Source organism: Vombatus ursinus, unplaced genomic scaffold, assembly GCF_900497805.2.
Source record: "Vombatus ursinus unplaced genomic scaffold, bare-nosed wombat genome assembly UNPS02014932.1, whole genome shotgun sequence".
NCBI classification, from domain to species: Eukaryota; Metazoa; Chordata; class Mammalia; order Diprotodontia; family Vombatidae; genus Vombatus; species Vombatus ursinus.
Window position 1 is genome coordinate 1,413,066 of NW_020954710.1, and position 21,771 is coordinate 1,434,836.

At 44.6% G+C, this 21,771-nt stretch overlaps 2 protein-coding genes across 8 annotated transcripts in view; one reads left to right on the forward strand and one right to left on the reverse strand.

Annotated features, from left to right (window-relative positions):
* The first annotated feature begins 238 nt into the window (after positions 1–238).
* Positions 239–15,394, forward strand: LOC114029535 (myo-inositol 2-dehydrogenase-like). Of its 4 annotated transcripts, none has more exons than XM_027844019.1 (11): positions 239–1,036; positions 2,491–3,081; positions 5,382–5,452; positions 6,980–6,985; positions 8,947–9,055; positions 9,417–9,547; positions 9,717–9,824; positions 10,882–11,000; positions 11,614–11,700; positions 13,182–13,338; positions 14,528–15,394. In XM_027844019.1, exons 1-11 carry the CDS (start codon positions 792–794, stop codon positions 14,641–14,643), a joined length of 1,740 nt encoding a protein of 579 aa, XP_027699820.1. In that variant the 5' UTR covers positions 239–791; the 3' UTR covers positions 14,644–15,394. The 4 variants fall into 4 exon arrangements, with proteins under 4 accessions (XP_027699820.1, XP_027699822.1, XP_027699821.1 ...); XM_027844022.1 differs by having other exon boundaries at positions 950–1,036; positions 2,580–3,081; XM_027844021.1 differs by lacking the exon at positions 11,614–11,700.
* Positions 15,395–17,557: 2,163 nt separating this feature from the next.
* The window catches only part of LOC114029525 (tumor protein p73), a 208,105-nt gene continuing 203,891 nt past the window's right edge, over positions 17,558–21,771 (reverse strand). For all 4 annotated transcript variants that reach the window (XM_027844004.1, XM_027844003.1, XM_027844005.1 and 1 more), the window contains one exon: positions 17,558–21,161. In XM_027844004.1, coding sequence (XP_027699805.1) covers positions 20,841–21,161 — 321 coding nt within the window. In that variant the 3' untranslated portion in view covers positions 17,558–20,840. The remainder of the gene's footprint in view (positions 21,162–21,771) is intronic.

The following is a 21,771-nucleotide window of genomic DNA, read 5'->3' on the forward strand; positions in this document are numbered from 1 at the left end:
CTGCCCCTCCCCCCACTGCACCCTGTGGGGCGTCTCCTTTCCCTCCATCCCCCTTCCGCAGAACATTACCCTCTTCTCCAAAAAAGTAACGCGATTTCCCTTTTTTGACACACGTAGCCACCTCCCTCTCTCCCTTCCTTCCCTACCTTTTCTTCTTCCCTTCTTCCTTCCCTTTCTCTTTTCTTCCCACCCTTTTTTTCTTCCCTCTTCCCTTTCTTCCTCCCTTCCCTCTCTCCTTTCTTCCTTTCCTCCCTCCCACTCTTCCTTCTTTCCTTCTCTTCTTCTTTCTCTTGGGAAAAAGGAGAAAGACCAGTAGCCCCCTTCTTGCCTCTCAGGATTCTCCAATCCAATGGTGGACCGTATGCCCTGGGGGGGGGAGAAGGGGAAGGGAGCCAGACAAGTACACTCTTCCACATTGACCCCCAGTTCCACAGTGGATGCCCCTTCTCTTTAAAAGTCACTCTGCTCTCTCCTCACTGACACATCAGCCACCTCTCTGTGATAGATTTTACTCCCAAAGAAAATCTCTTGCCCCAGCCCCTGGGTCCCTGTCAAAGACTGGGAGCCAGGACCGTGGCTTGTGCTCCTTTCACTGAGCCCTCCATGCCAGTAGTTTTCTGCACAGCTTGTGGATACTCTGGCCTTTACCAACTGAATGGCTCCCTTCCTCTGCTTTGAGTGTTAAGTGCGGTCCCTGGTCTCTGATAAAGTAGGGCAGAGAGCCTAATTTTTGTCCTGGAGTCCTGGTGACCCCTTAACTTTCTTACATTCCCTGCCCCCCACCTCCCATCATGGGCCGAAAGAAGAAGACTTTACATGACTATGCAGCTGAGTTTACAGACCTGGGGGTAAAACGGCATGTGATTGAACACAGTGAGTCTGGGGGCACCTCTGTGGTAGAGACTCTATACTGCAAATCCTGTGAGCTGCCCATGAGGGTGAGGAGGGACCGCATCCTGGAGCACCTGTCCTCTGGCAGGCATTATAGGAACCGTCACCGCATGAAGCAGCGTGGAGGCCAAACTCCCATCTTTATGTAAGTGGCTGGGAGTCCTCTGCCTTTCCCTTAGCTCCAGCGGAAAGCTCATTTAGGGTCCTTCAGTTGGAAAGAAGCTTTTGATGAGATTTGTAAGAGACGAGTAGTACTAGGGCGGAATGGTGATTTTAAAATTCTTTCCACTAGATGCCTCCGTTTTTTCATCTGTCAAATGAGGGAATTGGATTTCAAGCTCTAAATCTTCCTAATCTTCAATTAGGGTTAACTTTGCTCTTGTCTGAGGGTTCCTAATCCTGTAACTTTGAATGGGGCCATTTTAAGGGCTAACGATTCATTCATAGTAGAGAGAATGCTGGGCTTGGAGCCGGAAGCCCTGGGTTTGAGTCCACCTTAGGCACGTGCGCTGTGGGTGATTGAGCAGATTGTCTACCCCGTCTGACCCTCTGCCTCACAGGGTTTTCATGTGGATCCCGTGAGATCACGAATATGAAGAGCTCTGCAAAACTTAAGGCACTACACAGATATGAGCCATCACAGTCACAGACATAGTTGTTTTATAGATATGTCAGTCAACAAGCATTTCCTTATGACCTAGCTGCTGTGCTAAGTGCTGCTGATATGGAAGGAGCCCATGATTTAAGGGGGTAGGGCGGTCCACAGAGATGAGACAGACTAGGTATGTGTAAGATGGCTGCAGAGATGACGGAAGGTAAATGCAGAGGGGGAAGTACTGGCAGCTGGGGGATTGCAGGGGAATCTTGATGGAATCCTGAGAGGCAGACATGAGCAGGGACAACCTTCCAGACTCCTGCAGTGCTTTGATAGTGTGTTCATGTAGATGCTAAATTCTGTGGTGTACAACCTTGTTGTTTAGTTGTGTCAGTTGTGCCCAACTCTCCATGACCCCATTTGGGGTTTTCTTGGCAAGGAACTAGGGTGGTTTGCCTTTTCCTTCTCTAGCTCATTGTACAGATGAGGAAACTGAGGCAAACAGGGTGAAGTGACTTGCCCAGGGTCACACAGCTAACATACACAACTGCAAAATACTTTTGCAATGTCTTGGTTGTTTGGGGCTTATTTTAGTTGCTTGAAAGGCAGGATGGCATGGTGGATAAAGAGCTGTCCCACCCCTGACCCATCCTGGCTGTGTGGGCCAGTACAAGTGACTTAATGAGCTCTCAGCATCTCAGTTGCAGAAAAAGTGACCTTCATGAGGAGTTCTGTCCTAATGGAATGTCCTGCCGTAATGAAATCACAGCACCTAGTATGTGCTTAATACATTATTTTTTCATTCCTTGCTTTAATTATCTGCACATAGTAGGTATTTAAAAGATGGTTATTGATTGGTAAGAAATTGTATCTTGAATAATTCCTTGTGTCTTGCTCCAAGGCATTTCCTTAGGGACAGTTGTTTTTTTAGCTAAAGAGTTTGTGGGTTGGGCACATTAATTATTACATCCTTCATTAAAATTAATTTTACTTTTTTGATCTAGATCAGCAGCCTCAGACCTGAGTAGCCACCTCCCTGTACAGGTTGATCCTCCTCCAGCCTTGCTTTCTCAGCCTCCCTATGTTTTCCCAGGCGTTCCCTGCCTTACCAGTACCAGTGCCAGCATGGTGCCTTCACCTCCTTCCTACCACAGAGCTTTGCTCCCTGCCCACCTCAGTGCTATCAGCTCCACAACCAGTGCCGTGCCTGTCAGAGAAGACCAAACTCCATCTACCTCCACCAACCACCCTTCTGCATTCACGACTCTTCACGTGAAAAGCCCCGCCGTCCCCTCAGAACAGAATAGCCAAAGGCTTATTGTTTCAGAAGCATCCAGCAGTGTGGCTTCTGGAAGCGGAGTAGGATGGCTTCTTAGTGATGGGGCTTTGGGAAGCAGCCTTGGCCTTGCTCTCTTTGGTGTAGGCTCTGGGAACAAGGCATTGTTTCAGAGCTTAGTGGAAGAAGACAGCTGCTGCCTGCTCTACGTGGTTGAAGATCAGCTGTCAGATGTCGAGCAGGCCTTCAGATCAGACCATTTGGTGAACACCCGCGTGCTTCGGGAGCAAGATGCCAACATTGTACTTAATGATCAGCGGTATGGTTACCAGAAACTCAAGGGCATGCTTGTTCCTGGGGCCGGGAGGGTGACGTTGCCCCTTTTGGTTAGTGGCCTTTCCAGGGGCTGGACCAAACAGAGTCCTGGGAGTCAGCATTTCTTACTCTCTGTTCACCCTTAATCAGGCTACTCAACCAATAGATCAGGATTGATCCTCTTGTCTGTGGTCTCAATTCCCCGTGGCTCCCAGAGACCACTGTGTGAGCAGCGGAGATGCAGCTTAGCAGATTCTCTGTTATTCACGGAGCTGTCTTGTGGCCAGCAGTGAATCAGGACCCCCGCCCAATTTTTTGGCCTGTCTGAATGTTGTTATGCCAATGTAGTTATAGATCCAGCCTATGCCATTGGCTTCTCTATGCCTTTTTTCTTTCTTTTTTTCTTGGCCTGTCACATTTTGAGATTTAGTAGAAGCAGTTAAGTCCCACCTTGTCTTTAGTATTGGATGTAAGTGTTCTGCAAGTCCTCAGCTGAAAGGTGATGTATAAATGTGAAGAATCATTATTGATTGAAAGTAGTGATAATGAAGTTTTTAATGCAACAATCCTTTTTTTCCCTTTCACTCAAAAAGATCAGTGTTTCAGAATACATACGTAGAGTCAACCTACTTCTCTCCTTTCTCTTCTCTCATTCTTTTTGTCATGTGTGTATATGTATGTATCCCCATTGAACCCTCTGTTTTAACAAAGAAAACCATTTAAGCAAAATGGGCTGACGCATCAGTTGTCCTCCTCACCTTCCACATCTCTAGCTCTGCTAACAGGAGGGAGGGACCTTTCATTATCACTTCTCTAAGACTAACATTGTTCATTCCTCTTCTCTCCTCTTGTAGTTATTGTGTAAATGTCATTGTGTAAATTGTTCTCTGGGATTTACTTTCTTTGCTCTGCATCATTTCCTACAAAGCCTTCCATATTTCTTTGAATTCTTTGTATTTGTTGTTTCTTATGGCCCAGTGACATCGTGTTGTAGTGGATAGACAGCAGGCCTCCAAGTCAGGAAGACCTGGGTTCAAGTCCTACCTTGGATACATACTGAATGTGTGATCTGGGTATGTTACTTACCTTTCAGTGTCCCGTGCAACTCTCTGAAACTGTCCCTTGCAGAGCTGTTGCCAGTGGGCATTGTTGTTGTTCAGTTGTTTTCAGTCGTGTCTGACTCTCTGTGACCTCATTTGGGGTTGTCTTGGCAAAGATACTGGAGTGGTTTGCCATTTCCCTTTCCAGCTCATTTTACAGATGAGGAAACTGAAGCAAACAGGGTGAAGTGACTTGCCCAGGATCACACAGCCAAGAAGTGTCTGAGGCTAGGTTTGAACTGAGGAAGATGAGTCTTTCTGACTCCAGGCCTGGAGGTACTCTATCCGCTGCACCACCTAGCTGCCCCTTGATGGGCATTGCTATCAGGATTTTCCTCTCTGGGAGTTCCCTAAACCAATTAGATCCAACTTCCCCTTAATAACACCCTAACTTTCCATTATAGTCATACATCACATTTTGTTCAGCCATTCCCCAGTGGTACCTATTCTATTTCCAGTTTCTGGCAGTCTCGGTGCTGCCGTGAATATTTTGTTTACAGATATCTCTCATCCGTCTCCTTGGAGTGTATGCTTAGCAGTGACAGTGTAGGGCCAAAAGGACAAACAGTTTAATGTTAAGACCCTCCAGACACTAGGAAAGGTTTTCTCTCATATTAGATAATATTTTGAAAAATCTTAATATTTGGAATTTGGATAATGGAATTCAGAAGCTTCTGTGACTTGATCAGGCAGTTTCCACCAAAGTTTTAAATCTATTTTAAGTTTAGAGAGAAGAATATTTTCTATTATCCATTTTTCTTGGAAATATTTAGTGTGTTTGATTGTCTTTAGGAAATGTCACAAGTTTCATTTTTCACTTAATTTAAGACCTGAGTTTGTTGTTGTTTTTTTAAGGAGTCTGACTAGGCCACTTAAGAGACAGAAAAAAGAATGCAAACTTTGTCTCTACCCCCCTTTAAAAAAAAAAACTCCCTTAAAAAAACAACGTATAGTTCTGCTATATCCTAAATATCAACCTCAATCTGAATTTAAAAACAAATTCCAATTTAGAAATGCATTCTAACTTTTATCCATTGAAATGTTTCCTATTTTCCTACCTGCCTTAGAAAGAGTCTCTGCCCTAAGTTTTCTTTTTCTGAGGGAGTTGTCATTTGAGTGTGGGTCTTCTTTGAAACTTGACCATCACGAATCTGTTTAAATCCAATGACTTCTCTGATGTTCTCTCTCCTCCTACACGTGGTAGTGTCTCTGGAGTCATTATCTGTTCACCCCCTGAAGCAGCTTCTGAAATTGTGATGGGTGCATTGAGAGCAGGTAAGGAAACTACTCTTGATTTCACTCCCTAAAAAGAACCAGGCTTGGATTTTTCCAGTGGGATTTCTTGTTGGAGAGGTTCTGTCTGCCTCATGCTGGACAGTCCATAGGAAAACTTTAAAATGACACTGAAAATTGACAAAAATGATTTTACTTAGACCTCTCTTTTGCTCCACTCAGTATTAATCAGTTCCACGGGGGTCATGATCATTAGCAATTATTAGTGATACACTCGTCTAGTAATATGCATTTAGGCAGTCTAGTCAACTGACATGATTATAGGAATTATATGTAATAATACATATTTTCCATATGTTAGATGTAAGAATAATTAGAAAAGATTAGATAGATTCTTTCTTGTATTAGATCCCAGACTTTAAACTACCAGTTATAAAGTTCACTTGCCTAACAACAAAGAATGTTGATGACCAAACACAGTGTGGGTGGGATGTCTTGATGTGATATGGAAAGTCTCCCAATTTATTTTTGTACCTCTAGACCCCTCTCTTGCCCAGCATGAGAAAGGGACCATCTTATGATCACCTAGTCAGTAGAGATGACCCTTGCCTTGCCCATCCTCTGACCACCCATGCCAATATGTGATTTCTGGCCCTCCTGGAGGGAGGGCCAGAATCAAGGTCTATCATCCAGTGAAACTCTGTATTTTACTTTGCCTCTTCTGAGTAAGGCCCTGGGGAAAAGAGGCATCTCAGATTGTGAGAAGGATTAAACAAAGGGGTATGGTCCCTTTAGTAAATGGTTATTGGCTCGGAGCTCTGCCTTGGTGGTTTTTCTTGAGTTGGATAATTTTGGACCCCACAAATTAGAGACCTTCCAGGCAGCTGCATGGGTGGCATCAGGTCAGAACTGTGTCCTGTAGAATTGGACCAGCATCAGCTCATAGGATGTAGAGTCAGAGAGACTTTTGAGAGAGTCTAATGGGACTCTCTTCCATTTTTACAGTTGTGGAAGCTAAGGCTTCATGCCTCGGACTTGCCTGGGGTGACGAAAGGACAACAGTAGTAATAAATAGTAGCTGGCATTTACATAGTGCTGTAAAGTTTATGAAGAACTTCACAAACATCATCTCATTTGATCCTCACAACAACCCTGGGAAGCAAGTGCTCTTATTATTATCCCCAGTTAACAGATGAGAAAACTGAGCTGAGGGAAGTTTAGGGACCTATCCAGGGTCATACAGCTTGGTATGTGTCTGAAGTGGGATTTGAACTCAGGTCTCCCTAACTCCAAGCCCAACACTTGATCCACTCTGCCACCTAAAGTGAGAATTTGAACCTCAGTCCTCTGACCCCAAAGCAAGTGTCATTTCATGAGGATTGGCAGACAGAAAGGATTGGACTTGGTAACAGAGGAAGAGAAGTGTTCATTCACTGTACAGAGCTCCAGTGACTGTGGACGAACGTTCCCGAACCGGCCAAGATTTGCATGGACTCGAGAAAAGCATGTGCCTCCAGCAGCCTATGGCCGTGTGCATTGTCATGAGAGTCTCTGCTTCTCCATTCTCAGGAAAAGGTGAATTTTGCCTGCCCGAGGCTGGCCTCCGCTAAATGTCTTTCTTGCTTGCTGCTCATGCTTCACTCTTGTTCATTCACTCGTGGAAGAGGGCTGCCTTCCTCTTCAGAGCTTTCCTCTCCCTGCTACTGTTTGAAGATCATTATAGATTCGTATATTCAGAACATATGTATAAAATAACCCCAAAACAACCGAGCGTAGAGGTTGGTGGACAGTTCCAGTCTTTGTTATGAAGGAACTGTTAAGTAAGTCCTTCTGAAATAGAAAGTGGCTCAGTGCATAGAGCGCCGGGCCTGGAGTCAGGAAGATTCATCTTCCTGAGTTCAAATCTGGCCTCAGATGCTTACTAGCTGCAGGACCCTGGGCAAGTCACTCAATTCTGTCTCAGTTTCCTCATCTGTCAAATGAGCCAGAGAAGGAAATGGCACACCTCTCCATAACCCCAAATGGGGTCTCGAAGAGTCAGCCACGACTGAAACAACTAAACAATAACAACAAATCTGAAATCAAATCACAGGGTTGGAGCCAGACGGCGCCTCAGAGGTCTTCTAGTACAATCCTGTCATTTGACAAAAGAGGACACTAAAGCCCAGAAAGGTCACACTGCTGACAGAAGCAGCCTTTGGATCCTGGGACCTTGGGCCAGTCCTTAGTGCTTGGCCCCTTTTCTGCTTCGGGAGCCATAATCAAAGCAGGAATGCTCTTCCTAGTAGAAAAGGCTGGTCAGTCTGTTCTCCTGTGGCTCCGCTGCCCTTCTCTGATACCGTCCAAACCAGATACACTTCTCTGGCTCCCGCCCCCAGATGTGTGTTGTCTTCACCTGTTAGAATGTAAACTCTTTGAGGGCAGAAACCGGCTTCACTTTTGTATTCACATCCTTAGTACTTTTTCTCATCACTTGGCACCTGGTAATCATTTAATAAATTTTTCATTCATTTTAAAACTAGGGGGTTCAGCTAGATGACCTCTAAGGTGCTTTCAGCTCTAAATCTGTGAACCTCCAAAATTACTGGCCCATCTTCCATAGGCTGTATGGTGTCAATTGCTTTACTGCTAACAATGGTGGATTTGTAGTGGCTTTTCCTATTGCTGTTGTCCTTCCTTTCCCTCCTTAGTTGATGTCCAGTGATTCTGGCAACAAAAGAGAGGAAGGGGACAGCCAGGTATATTCACTTCCCTTTCCACAGGGAGCGATAAACATCCCTGTTCCGACCTGCTACTGAATTCTAGGGGCACCTGTGGCATCTTCATGTAGGTGTTGTTTGAGGAGAGGAGAGCCTCTTCCTGGCCATAGCACAAGGGAAGACTTTCCTCCTGAAGAATTCTGGTAGAATGGGTAATGCTGTCGCCAAGAGGAGATGAACGCAGAAGTCGAGCTAACTTCTTTCCCCATCTGATTCACTTTGGGACCAATGACATGAGTTTGTGAGAGAGGGGACAGTTTGCGGCGTCCCAGCGACCATTTAGATGAATAGCTCATTTATGTAGCTGTAAGGTCATGCTCTCCTCGCCCTGTGAGGTAGGCAGTGTGAGTAGTATTTCCCCCAGGAAATAGTACTACATGAATAAATGGATGAGAGGGTATGTATTAAGTGCTTACTCCATGCCAGTAACTTTACCAGGTGCTAGGGATACAAATGGGAAAATGGGACAATCCCTACCCTGTGAGAAGGGGAGACGGTGAAGGAGGGTTCAGCTGTGGAGCAGAGGAGGAAGCCCAGTGGTCCTTAGGATGCTGGGTTGGGTCAAACAGCCAGCCCTGGTGGTCCAGAGTAAATTCTAGTTTAGGGAGATGAGGTGATTTTCCCAAAATGACATGACTAGTAAGTGTCTAAATGGGGGTTTGAACCCAGGTCTCTCCTGCTGACAAATCCAGTGTTCTCTCCACACTATATTTTAAATATATTATGTCTCACAATGGATTTTTGATTACATTTTGGTTTCATTCTTGATGTTTTTAGGCAAAGGTGTGTTTTGTGAGAAACTCCCTAGTTTGGATAGACAGATTGCTGAGATGTGTTTCGATGAAGCTAACAGATGTGGGAAACCATTAGTCTGTGGATTCTACAAGTAAGACTTGTATTTTTGGCTATGAGTATTTATTCACATTTGTACGTAAAAATCAGTCTTCAGGGAATTTTTCTTGTAGCTAATTTAACAGTCCTCATAAGGATTGAGAGGATCTCAGTCTGTTTTCTTACCTTTTATTTTTTCCCCCATACATGATGAGGGGTTCCCACAAACCCCATGCTGCAGGAGACCCATGGTCATGTCTGCCTCAGATAAGGGACAGTGGCGTAGAGCTGGGCAGTCTAGACAGCTTGGCTAGAAGCTGTATGGTTGGTGGGAGAGACATTTTTTGGTGCCTTCCCAGTGATCAGGTTGCGGATGACCAGGGTTCCCTCTTCCTGTTTCATGTGTCCCTCTCCAGGCGTTTTGATCCAGCTTTACAATTCTTGTACCAGAAAGTCGGTGAGAGCCGCGCGCTAGGGAGGATACATCGGATAGCAGTCGTTAGCAGCATCTATCCACCAGCTTCTCCCAGTTTGCTAAGGAAGTCAGGTGTGAAAGACTCCCTTCTGTGGAAGTCAGTTCTGTTATATCTGTGTCGGGTAACATGGACACGCCCTGAGGCTTTGCTCATGGCTAGAAAGCCTGTGGGACACGTGTGTTTTTGTTGGGTGCTTCTGCCTCGACTGAAACTATCAGCAGTGACTTGGTTTGTTTCCAGGTGGGATCTTTTATAACGCTGCTGTGCATGACGTGGACATCGTCAGTCTCTTGTTGGGAGAGAGTGTTCCAGACACAGTCTTTTCTTTGGGTCATGCGTTCTGCTCAGGTAAGAGGCATGGTTTGTCCTGCCACTGGCTGGAGTTTTTGAAAAGTGTGGGGTTGCAGTGAATGAATGGAAAAGCATTTATTGAGCCAGGCTTGGGGTACAAGATCCAGATAATCCCTGCCCTCAGGGAGCTTCTGTTCTAACATGATAGTCAAAGTTGTAGTCGTTGAAACCAGAGAAGCCGTGATGAAAAATTTTTGCGTAAAGCTGACCTCTTACTCATAGGATCGTAGTCTTAGAGTTGGAAGACACCTTTGGAAATCACCCAGTCCAGCCCCCTCAGGAAACCGAGGCCTGGAGAGATGAAGTGTCTTGCCAAAAGTTACCCAGGTAGCGAGAGCCAAGGCTTGGACTTACCCCCTTGGTCTTCTGACTACAGGTCATGTCTGGTGCTAAAATCCTTCCTCATAAGGCCTAGTGGGCTGAATTCTCGATGGAGCAGAAGCATGTAGTGAGGATACTCCCAGAGTATTTTCAAAACCAGTTTCCTAAAACCACACTTCCTTTTGCCCCTCAGCATCGTGGTGTCTCATCTAGGCAGAGAGGTCAGACTCTTCATTCGGGGCTGGTGTTTGTGGGGCTAGTCACATGTACTGGAGGTTTTCCATGAGAACCATCTGTCCCAAGGATGTCCTGGCCAGTTACAGAACTGTAAGAACAGGGTGATTATTAATAAATGCCCTGGATGACATCCATTCTAATCCATCCCCATGGATCTGCAGATTGTTTTACCAGACTGAAAGTTCTGGTCACTAGCTAAACTTGATCTCAGCTGCCTCCCTCCTGCCCTGCCCACCAACAATGGCTCTCACAGCATTGTGCATGTGGTAGGTACTCAGATGTTTTATTGGATGTTTTATTGGACTGTCTAGAGCAGGGACTAACCTATGAGACTGGACCCCCAATCCTGACACTTTTTGTAGTCTTAGGAATGCAGCTGTTAACTGAGAGCTTGCGTTTACTTTGGCGACCCAATGTTGGGTTTCAGAAAAAAGTCCTGCTGCTTTTGTGTGTTCAAATGTGAAGTGACCTAAAGCAATGACCTCCTTTTGTCCAGATGTGGCCTCTTTGAAAGATGCAGACAGTGTCATGGTCAGCATGAAGTTTCCTAGTGGGGCCATTGTTAGTTTGGATATCAGTCAACACTGCACCAAAAGCTGTGACCTGAGAGTGGAGGTAATGTGTCCTTTCTGAAATCCCTTCTTCTTGTGACTAGAGAAAAAACAATCCACATTTACTCCCAGTTTTCTATATACAGAAGATAAATAAGTGACTCACCCCTCCCCTCTCAAAAAGAAAGAAAGAAAGAAAAGAATCGGTTAAATTCTGATCCCCTGGTTTGTCAGAGGAAGTAAGTAGAGCTCTCTGTGGCACCGGCCCTTGCCTGGGCTGGGGAAGTGGAAGGAGACGGGGAAGGGCCAAGCATTTATTAAGTAGGCACCAGTTCTGTGCGAGGTACTGGGCTCAAGGCTTTGCAAAGATTTTCTCACTGGATCCTCATAACAACCCTGGCAGATAGGTGCTACTATTATCCCCATTTGACAGATGAGGAAACTGAGACAAACAGAGGTTAAGTGATTTGTCCAGGGTCACCCAGCTAGTAAGTGTCTAAGGTTGGATTTGAACTCAAGTCCTCTTGACTCCAGGCCTAGTGCTCTCTGCATTGTGGTGCTCCATAACTGCTGGTATGTTAACTTTATGTTCAGTTTTCAACGTTCTGTCAAAATTCATTTGTTCTTATTCATAGTTGGATCCCTTTCTTTTCCCCCCTTTTCTTTGTTCTGTGCAGGCTCAGAACCTAGAAAAAGTTTGCTTTCCTATGAGATTATTATTGTCAGTATTGCAAAGATCTCTAAGACTGGCGGACTTCTTAGGGGTAAAATTGTTTTTTAAATGTAATGTTTGCTCTATCGCTGTTACAAGCAGTTGGTGGCTTAGAAGTGGGTTGTGTTCCCAGAATGCATTTGAATCAGGCTGTACTAGGTGAACTTCTCTCTTCCCATCTAGCTCCAGAGTTCAACTCCTACTGTCCCAGGCCATTTGGAATTGGGAGTGTTTTCCTCATAGAAATCACTTGCATTCTCTGTGCTAGCCAAGTCCCCTTAGCCCCTAGTGTCCCTACGATCACCGTCGAGCTTTGAGAGGGAGGGAGGAAGGGCCTAGGCCCCCAGAGGCTCAGATTCTTGAAGGGTTGGGCCACACCAGTAAGAAGAGAGCATCAGACCAGCAGGGGATCAGGCTAGAGGAGAGAAGCGGAATGACATTGTGGATTAAGAGCTGGCCTTGGACTCCAGTCCTGCCTCTGACCTATGACTCGTGCTGGTTGGGTAACTTTGGGCAATGTGCCGAACCTAGGTGTTCTCTACATCAGTGGAGAAAGAGAGAGAGAGAGAGAGACAGACAGAGACAGAGACAGAAGGAGGAGGAGGAAGAGAAGAGAGAGAGAAGAAGAAGAAGAGATGGATAGGATGAGAAGAGAGAAAAGGAGGGAGGGGAAGAGAAAGACAGGATGGGAGGGAGAGAGATGGATGGATGGAGAGAGAAAGTGAGGAAGAGAGAAAAGATAGGTGGGAGGGAGGGAAGAGAAAGAAGAAGAGAAGAGGAAAAGAGAAGAAAAAGATGGATAGAGAGAGATAGATGGAGAGATTGAGGAAGGAGAGAGAAAGGGACGGAGGGGAAGAGAAAGATATGGATGGAGAAAGATAAAGGGATGGATAGAAAGAATAAGAGGAGGGAGAGAGAAAAGGAGGGTGAGAACAGAAGAGGCAATGAAGAAGTGGCCTAGAGGTTGGGGCTTACGGAGGCCCACTCTAGTAGAGGATGGTGAGAGGGGAGATTGAGGCAGGAGTAGCTGCAGAGGTTTGCCCTCCTCTGCCCACTCTTGGTCCCTCAGCACCTCCTGTTTGTGGTTGCCCTGAAGGAGGAAGAGCAGGCAGGCTAGAGATGGCATGCTGCCTACAGCTCCCTGGGGGAGGGGAAAGGAGAAGGAGAATGGGAGGGAAATCCCACCCTGTTGCAGCCCAGACGCCAGGGGCAGCAGCGTTCACTCATGAACTCTTACGGTTGCCTGGATATGAGAGTTAAACTTGAGTCAGTGCTCCTGTATGTGTCATATCCCGCTGAAATAATTTTGAATCGTTAGATTCTATATATTTATCCTAAACCAACTGCTTTGTTTAAAAAACTAGCAAAAACAGCTTAGACTGCTGACTTATTTATCACTGTGAGTCCTCTTTAACACCCTCACTAAATCTCAGTCTCAAGCAAAATAAACAAAAACCCAACAACTTATCTACCCCCTGCCCTATTCCAGTCCTGATGAATTCTAACAATTTTTTTCTTAAACGTTTCCCCCAGGTTCATGGTTCTCAAGGAACTTTACGGGTCGATAATCAGAATCCCTTGGGGATTACTGAGCGTGGAACCTCCGTGTCCATATACTCACACACACATGTCGATCGGTACCAAGAAGCATATAGAGGACTCTTTCGACACTTTCTCAGAACCCTTAAAGGTTAGAAACTTAATGATGCTTAGCAAGAAATTTGAAAGTACTTTACTTTCAACTAAAATAATCCCTTTCAAACCATTCCCAGTGCATAGCTTTTGTTGTTCTTGAATTCAGAGCTCTTTGCCAAGCACCTTCAGAATTTTTGCTCAGTGTAACTTTTTTCTTAGTTGGGGTTTTTTTTTTTGTGGTGATAATATCAATAGCTGATGTTTACACAGTGCTTTCCAAAATGTCCACCATTCATCATCTCACTGGAGGTTCATAATAACCCTGAGGAAACTGAAGTCCCTCGAGAAATAGTCACACAGTAGGGAAGTGACGGATCTAGGATTTAGACCCAGGCATCCAATCTACCAATCCACTTCTGCCCTTTCAAGAATTTTAGGCTTTTGGACACAGGAATGTGAATAATCTTCCAGTGTTACTGTGAACACCCTGTCAGCTGTGGGCCTTTATTGAAAAAGGGCTGCAGAGCTTTGGAGAGATGATGGTTTTTCCCTGTTGGCTAAAACCAAAGCAGTGGGGCCCAAAGATCATCCTTGAAAGAAGATCCCATTTTCTCATGCTGTAGTCAGTAAATTAATTCTCTTAAATGAAATAACAATTTAAAGGGTGGGTCAATATGTTCCTAAATAGATGGATCAGATTTCTTAGTATTTGCTGAGCCTTTATACATGTCAATTATATTTCAGTGGTGGGCACACAGCCAGAGTGCATTAGATGCCTGCATTGGAGTGGGTTGAAGAATGGAGAGAGATTCTGGGCTCTGGATAGTACCAAACTGGGAAGTAATTGTATCGGAAAGTGACCACATACTTCTCCTGAATCCTGAACTGTCTTATTTAAAACAGTGTCCTTTGTAACGAAGGAATACTGATAGTACAACCTTTGCTTTTTCCCAGGAAACTTCAAAATGACCCATGGTTTCACTGGTATAAGGGCTGATTTTAGCCCTTACATGCCTTCATAGATGGCTTCCTGAATTGTTGTGGCCAAAAAATAGCCGTCTCATCTCTTCTTGATGATGAGACTCTGAACAGTCATTGGCTGAGATACCCCTTCCATGACTTGGGTAGGCCTGGAGGCCCCTCTGGCCTCCAGTGAATCCAGAATCACTTGCTGTGGCGCCAGTGAATGAATACCTCGCTGTGCTCCCTGAATCGGTTTCAACCTACTACCTCTGTCCCCACAGGAAAAGAACCCCCAACTGTCCCCAAAGAACAGTTTCTCTGGACCATTCAGGTGGCTGCAGCAGCTGAGCAATCCTGGCGGAATGGGTCAGCTGTCGACTTCAGCAATGAAGGTTGAGATATAAATGCGATGTCGGTTATCAAGATGGAAATACTGTGAAGAGGGAATAACTGACTTAAGTTTTGCTGAAGAAGACAACCTTATACCTATTTCCATTTTCATTAATTTAAAAAAATTAATTGCAGTGTTTTGTGACTTTATTTTCACTGGAAACCATGAGCTGGGAACTTTGGGGAAATGTGTGTATATGGTAATGGTGTAGCAAGTAATTTTCTTAGGATGTTGTATTAGGCCCAAAAATGAAGCTTGAAAGGCATCATTCTGTTAGTGTGTATTTTTCCTTGTGTTCGAAGGAGGCATTTAGGTGAGAAAGGCTGACATTTTGTTTTTAAAGAACACGTATGCATTATCCATCCTGAGAAACATACCAGCCATTTACTTCCCACACTGTGGCAACAAAACATGCTTCTGTGAAAATAGGTTTGTTGCCCCCGCATGGATATGTGGTCTGTTTTGGGGGGCGAGGGCGGGGAGGAAGGATGGAGTGATGCTCCTTTTTCTTTTGAGACGGGGTGGGACAAACAGTCTAAGATAGGGCTCTTTTCCCCCTCAGACAGTCAAATCTAGATGAGATTGTGTATAAATGTTACAGAAAAAGATAGTGCCTTCCAAAATGGGCCACTCTGCTTTAACTCAAGTTTGGGGTTATCTTTTTTATTCTTATGTCAGACTTACTGCAGATGTTTTTATATATTTGAAGATTCTTGTCTGTAATTTCTCATATCCTACTTTTTCAAATAAAAGTAAGTTTTCTAACAGAAATTAAAATGTCATTTTTGTGTCTAATGTGCCAGTGTCACTCTGGTCATTTTTTCTGCACTGAAGACTATTTTAATGCACTCTTTTAATACCTATTCGGCAAAAGTGTTGCTAAATGTGTACAGAGTGGCCAGCACTAGTGACTCAACACTATACTTTGGGGGACTCATTTTTCACCGTAATCACCAAGGCCGTAGAAAGCCATGCGCTTAGGACACTTCACATGGCCTCCAAAGCGACAGCCATCTTTGGAGAGCAATTTCCTGCTGACTTTTATATGAAGTTGGTTCATGAACAAAAAGTAACCACCGTGAGCCCAAAGGCAGCTCTTGTTGAAACGTGGAGTTGGAGGCTTTACCTTCGGCACGGTCGTGGATGTCTGTGGGTAGGAGGCTGGCTCAGTCGCTTCCTGACGTGATGGAATCGCTTAAGCTAAACAGAGGTCCAAGCTCTGATCCCAATGGTTCAGCATGACGTAGCTTCCTGTGCCCAGCGTGCCTCTGATCAATCATATGTAGTGTCCCTCCTACACAGACTGATCCATAGCATACACCCACATCTCAAACAAGGCACCAGACTCTGGAACTTGTGGCAGGACAGGCACCTCTCAGAATAACAACTCACTATATTGCTTCACCTTTCTTCTCCCCTCCATTCTCCCACCCCCTAAATAGAGGGAGAGGCCAGACCATGTGGAGCAGTGGAGAGTGAGACAGCTTCAAAGTCAAAAAGGCCTGGGTTCGAGTTCCATCTCATCTCAGCTGTGTGACCCTGGGCAAGTTGTGTGACTTCTCATTGCACTAGGCAACCCTGTAGGACTCAGAAGGTGTCATCCTACATCGGTAGAGGGACCTGTCTCACCGGGAAACTCTCTCCACCCAGAAAATCTTAGATGCAGTCCCTGTGTTAAAAAAGCCATCAAGTAACTGTTAGGGGTCAGAGGTGGCTCAGTATTCTAGCCCAGTAGGACCTGCCCTGGACTCAGAGAAGAGCTAGGCCTTTCTCCAAACTCGATCACCTAGTCAAGTAACTTGAGTATTTCTGTGTTGGGTCAAGTGGAGGCGATAACTGCTCAGTTCTAGAAAATAGGATGACTAGCATTAAGTATATGTGAAAGGACCTCAAAATTGGTTTTTCTTAAAATTACTTTAATATTATCCTTTTTTTTTTAATATTGATATAGAACAGTGATTTCATCAGTGTGGGGGAACTTTCAGTGTAAAAGATCCCTCCACTGATGCAGAACTGCCCCCCATCTGTAACATCATAGGCTTAGAGCAGGGGTTCTTAACTTGGGATCTGTGACATTATTTTTTTCTAATATTTGGATAGTTATGTTTCAATATAATTAATTCTCTTTGTAATCCATGTATTTTATTTTAAACTGTCATTTATCAAGGGTCCTTGGATTTCACCAGATTGCCAAAGGGACCCCATGACACAGTAAAGGTTAAGAACCTGTCTTGGAGTTGTTTGGGGTCACTGAGAAGGGTGTAACTTGGCCAGGGTCACACAGCCAATGTATGTCTGAGGTAAGACTTGAACCCAGGTCTTTCTGACTCCAAGGCTGGCCCTCTTTTCGCTATGCCTTCCTTCTTAACTTGGATGCAGAGGTTTTGTATGCAGTACTCGGACTTTGGAGAGAATCGTCCTCAAAGTCTTGGGTTAGCAAACCCAGCTCTCCAGAGCCGTTAGCTTGCCTGCAAAAACCTTCCCCATTATTGAAAGTGGCAGCATTGTTTTCTGCAAGTCCTGAATAGCAAGACGTCAAAATAAATGTTGATGACTTTTTTAAACCAATTTAACTGTTCTCTGCTTCAGTTTCCACATCTCTAAACCGGGGATGATAGTCTCTTACCTCTTCCCAAGATGGTTATGAGAATAAAATGATAATATTTGTAATGCGCTTTGCAAACCATGAAGCACTATATAAATACTAGCTGTGATTATGATTATGATTATGATTAATTGTTATTATTCTTTACACTCATTCAGGCCCATTTGGTGGCCTTATGTGAACTCACAGCATTTGGGGAGTTACCATTAACCACAAGAGGCCTTTCCATTTGAACATGTGCTTTATTGTGTTACAAACCCACAAAAACACAGCTAAAAAAATAACACATTTTCCCAAGATAACATTATCCAAAAAAAGTTAACAATATTGTTGGAATAGATCCAGTAATACTGCCTGAAGAAGCGTGATATAACATTGAAAACATGAATGATTTTTTTATAAGTCTTAAAGCATTTAAAGTGCTTTAATTTGCTACTAACATAGAAGCATGTGTCTGTGTAACCAAAACACTGGAGAGTTCTAATCCCCCCCCCCCCCACTACAGAACTCGTACCCGTCCCTGTGGCTGGTTCTAGTTCAGTTCCTAAAGGTGATGTCACTGGGTGCCTGATGGGTAAATCTCGACGAAATGACTGTTCTCAGCAGAAGAGCATCCAATGGTCTGCGTTAATGCCACCATGTATGGCCAATTCAGGCCCTTTTTCTTTTTGAAAGGAAATATGCTTCAGTGGCCTTTGGTGAAACTTTAATAGATGGGAAATTGGTGAACTCAGTACCTACTGAGATTCTGAGGGACGGTCTTGGAGCTAGTGCCTAGACTAAGACAGAGCCTAGTACACACTAAACACTTAATAAATGCTCGTTACCTGCAATACTTGAGGAACCAAGGTGAACTCTGGACAATCTTAGCCCTACCCTCTCCTTTTCTAATCAATCACCCAAAGCAAACGAACCTTGGTCTTCCTACCTCATAGCCAGAAGAGTGCTTATTTCTCCCTTTTTTTCTGTGACCCCCAAATTCCTCCCCCCCCTTTCATTATTTCATTCAACAAGGTACCTAAACGTGATAGAGAGCCTTTGCAATCACAGTGCTAAAATGTAGAATTTGGGAAAGGTGTTGATTTGAGCTCTTTAAAAAGATTTGTTCTCGACCTTGGATTGACACCCCAGCAAAGGAGTTGCCTCTGATGATGAAGGAGTGGCTTCATTTTAATCTTTTCTCATGCATTTGAATTCAGGGCTCAGGAAGGCAAATTTCCAGGTATAGTACCAGGTACTCGTATGAAAACTGCCCCTCCACCCTCCCATACACACACCAAGGCACAGGGAGAAAAATCTTTTTAAAGAAATTTTAAAGAAATCAGCCTAGTTGTAACCTCCCTGAAATTCAGATGACCCATTTAATCAGCTGAACTTTGTCTCATAAGACAGAAAACATAACTTTGTCTAGTCCAGTAGTTCTTAACCTGGGTTCTGTGGGTTTGTGCTTTTAAAAATATTTTGATAATCTTATTTCAATATTATTCATTTTCTTTGCAATCCTACGGATCTTATTATAAGCATTTAAGAACATGAATCTGAGAAAGGGGTCCATAGGTTTCACCAGACTGCCCAAGGGTTTCACGATGAGAAAAAGGATAAGAACTTCTCTGAGTCACTTAGCAAGAAATGTGCTGGTTAACCTAGGATTAGGCTGTGTGAATTGTTGTTATCTGCAAATATGTTCTGCTTGAGGGAATGGATTTTTCTCTTTCGGAGTCTGTTATTCACAACATATAGAGCTTTAATAAATGCTTACTGAGGGACTGAATGAATGAATTGTCCTAGGAGGGACCTCTTGGGGGATGAATATCTGGATCAGTGTTTTAGTGAGTTAAAATACTCCTTGGTATATCACACCTAATTTTTGTTTCTTCTCTGATTCTCCACCTCTTCATACATACCCCACCCAAATTCTCCCCACCCACCAAGCCAAATGGCCACAGATGATGGAGTGAAGCTATTCCCAAAAAAGAAAATAGGAACAGAGACCAGACCCATGAGGTCAGTGGTACAGGGAACTTCCAGATGAGGACACTCCCTCCTCCAATGCAGGTTGGCACCTTCTTTGCAAGTTACAATCTTGGAGAACTACAAATAGCATTGAGAGGTTAAGTTACTTGTCCAGGGTCATATATGGAAAAGAATGCCCAGACCAGATCCCTCAGTTGCAAACATGTAATTGCCCTTTCTGTATATGACTTGCAGAACTCTGACTCAGGATCAGGACTGTATTTTCAGACCTTCCAAAAGACCCCTATAAACTGGTGGCATGTTTGACTGGATCAGCCCTTCTTTAGTTCATCTTGTTGGCTGAAAACCTGCTGAAAAGCTGGGCATGAGACCTTCACATGTTGAAAATGAAACATTTAAAAAAAACCAAACCCTGAACTTCAATGTGGAAGAATGTTTCACTTTATCAAATATGAACAAATATCAACAGCGTGAGAAATACACTGTCCATCTCTGTGCTGAGCAGAGGTCACCTGAATGTCAAATTTTGAAGCCACAGCATTCCAATGTGGTGGTCAGTTTCCCAGGAAAGACTGAGCACTTCAGCAAACCCATCTTTCCCCGCTGAATTCAGACTCCAAATGGAAAGAAACCACATCGTGGGGGCTGGGAGGGGGGGATCAGGGAGTTCGGGGTGGAAAAGAAGGAAGCCAGAGTACAGGAGGAAATGAGCAAATTCTAAAAAGACTATCTGATTCTTGGCCAAACTGGCCACAGCTTCTGAATGGAACTGATTCACCCTCAAACTGGCTAAGAGAATGGCCTTGATCGGCCCTCATTAGTAGGGGATGAGTAAGCCACTTTGAAAATGGGCTTGAAAAAATCAATGATTTCCTTTATACAGCAGATGCAGGGGGCGAGCTCACATGTACACAGACAGCATTTGAAATACAATGACGCAGTCAAGCTTCTTTGTGGAGAACTGAAGGATGTTGAAAAATACTTTTTTTTTTTTTTTTGGCAGTCCATCAGGAAGCAGATCCCCTTGTTACAAAGGGTCTGAAAGCTGGCAGAATCCCTACAGAAGCTGAGATGCAAAAGATTTCAAGTCAGTTTTCATGATGACACTAATCTTCCCCATTCAGATACTTCTGAGTGGATAGAAGGAGGGTAGAGGCCAGAGAAAGACACTGTCCCTCATTTTTGTATGTGTGACATGTACTGTACAATTAATCGATTGGACACACAAAATAAGTCTGTGCAAGACTACAAAATATCTACAGAATATTCAGACTGCCCATCCTGAATGGGCTGCTTCTACCCTCTCCCTTGCAACTCTCCCAAATTGAAGGACATCAGAAATGTTTTCCTGGAAGAGGGGCCCAGCAGATGGACATACCACCCTGGCTGGCCCTGAGCTGCTTATAGCTCAAAATTCCAGTCCTGGGAACAAAAAATGAAAGAAAAAAAAAGCAAAACCTTCTCCAGGGGCTTAAGGCTGTGAACTCTTCACCATCTCCCATACCTGGAGTTTTTCTTTTCTTTTCTTTTTTTTGAGTGTTTCCTTTGGAAGCCAGTCTGGTTGGGGGACCTTACCCCTTGGGAAGCGCCTCCTGGATCTCCCCCAGCCTTCCCTTCCCCATCCTCAGTTGATCTCCCCATCTGTGAACTCTTCTTTAATGGACTGTTTGCGGGATTTGCAATCAGGGAGGTCAAAGCCAAAGTCTGCCCACTCGTCCGCCCCGCTGCGGTTGGGGATAGTGATTGTGTGGCGGACTCGGAAATGCACAGCCTCCATCACGCGCTGGCGCTGGAGCTCCCCCGAGCTCCCGATGGAGATGGTGGAAGCGTTACTACTCGAGCGGATAAGCTGCTGGGCCCCATAGTCATGGCTCTGCTTCAGCTCCTGAAGACCCCTCCAGATGGTCATTCTGTATTGATCAGGAATCTTCAGGGCCCCAAGATCCTGGAAGATCCACGTAGCAAATACACCAAGATTAGAAGGAGATGGAGTAGGGAGGCCAGGGGCAAGAGAAAAGTGTCCCCTCTCATCCTACTGGGGACAAGGGAGTGGTATCTTTCTGTGTATCAGTGATGGGCAGTAGAACCTCCACTCTGGATAAAAGCCAAAAATCCTGGTGGCTATTGACATAGAAACACCAGGAGCTAAGTGGGAATGTGCTGCGGGTTTGACACTCTTGTGAATGTGAAGGGAGCAGATATCTATACCGGAACTCCCAGTGCTGACATCCATCCATCAATCAATCAATCAACATTAATTGACTGATTTCTTACACAAAGTCTCCATAATACATCCTGGTTCTCACTATAGACATCCGCTCTCTTGAATGACCAAATGTGTGGTTTCTAGAGATGTTCTTGGTTCTATAGGAAGTAAGGAGGGACATTTCAGAGAAGCATGCATGGGAGGGCAAGCCTTGGGTCTCTCTCTCTCTCTCTCTCTTTTTTTTGGGTGAGGCAATGGGGTGAAGTGACTTGTCTAGGGTCACACAGCTAGTAAATGTCAAGTGTCTGAGGCTAGATTTGAACTCAGGTGTTCCTGAATCCAGGGCCAG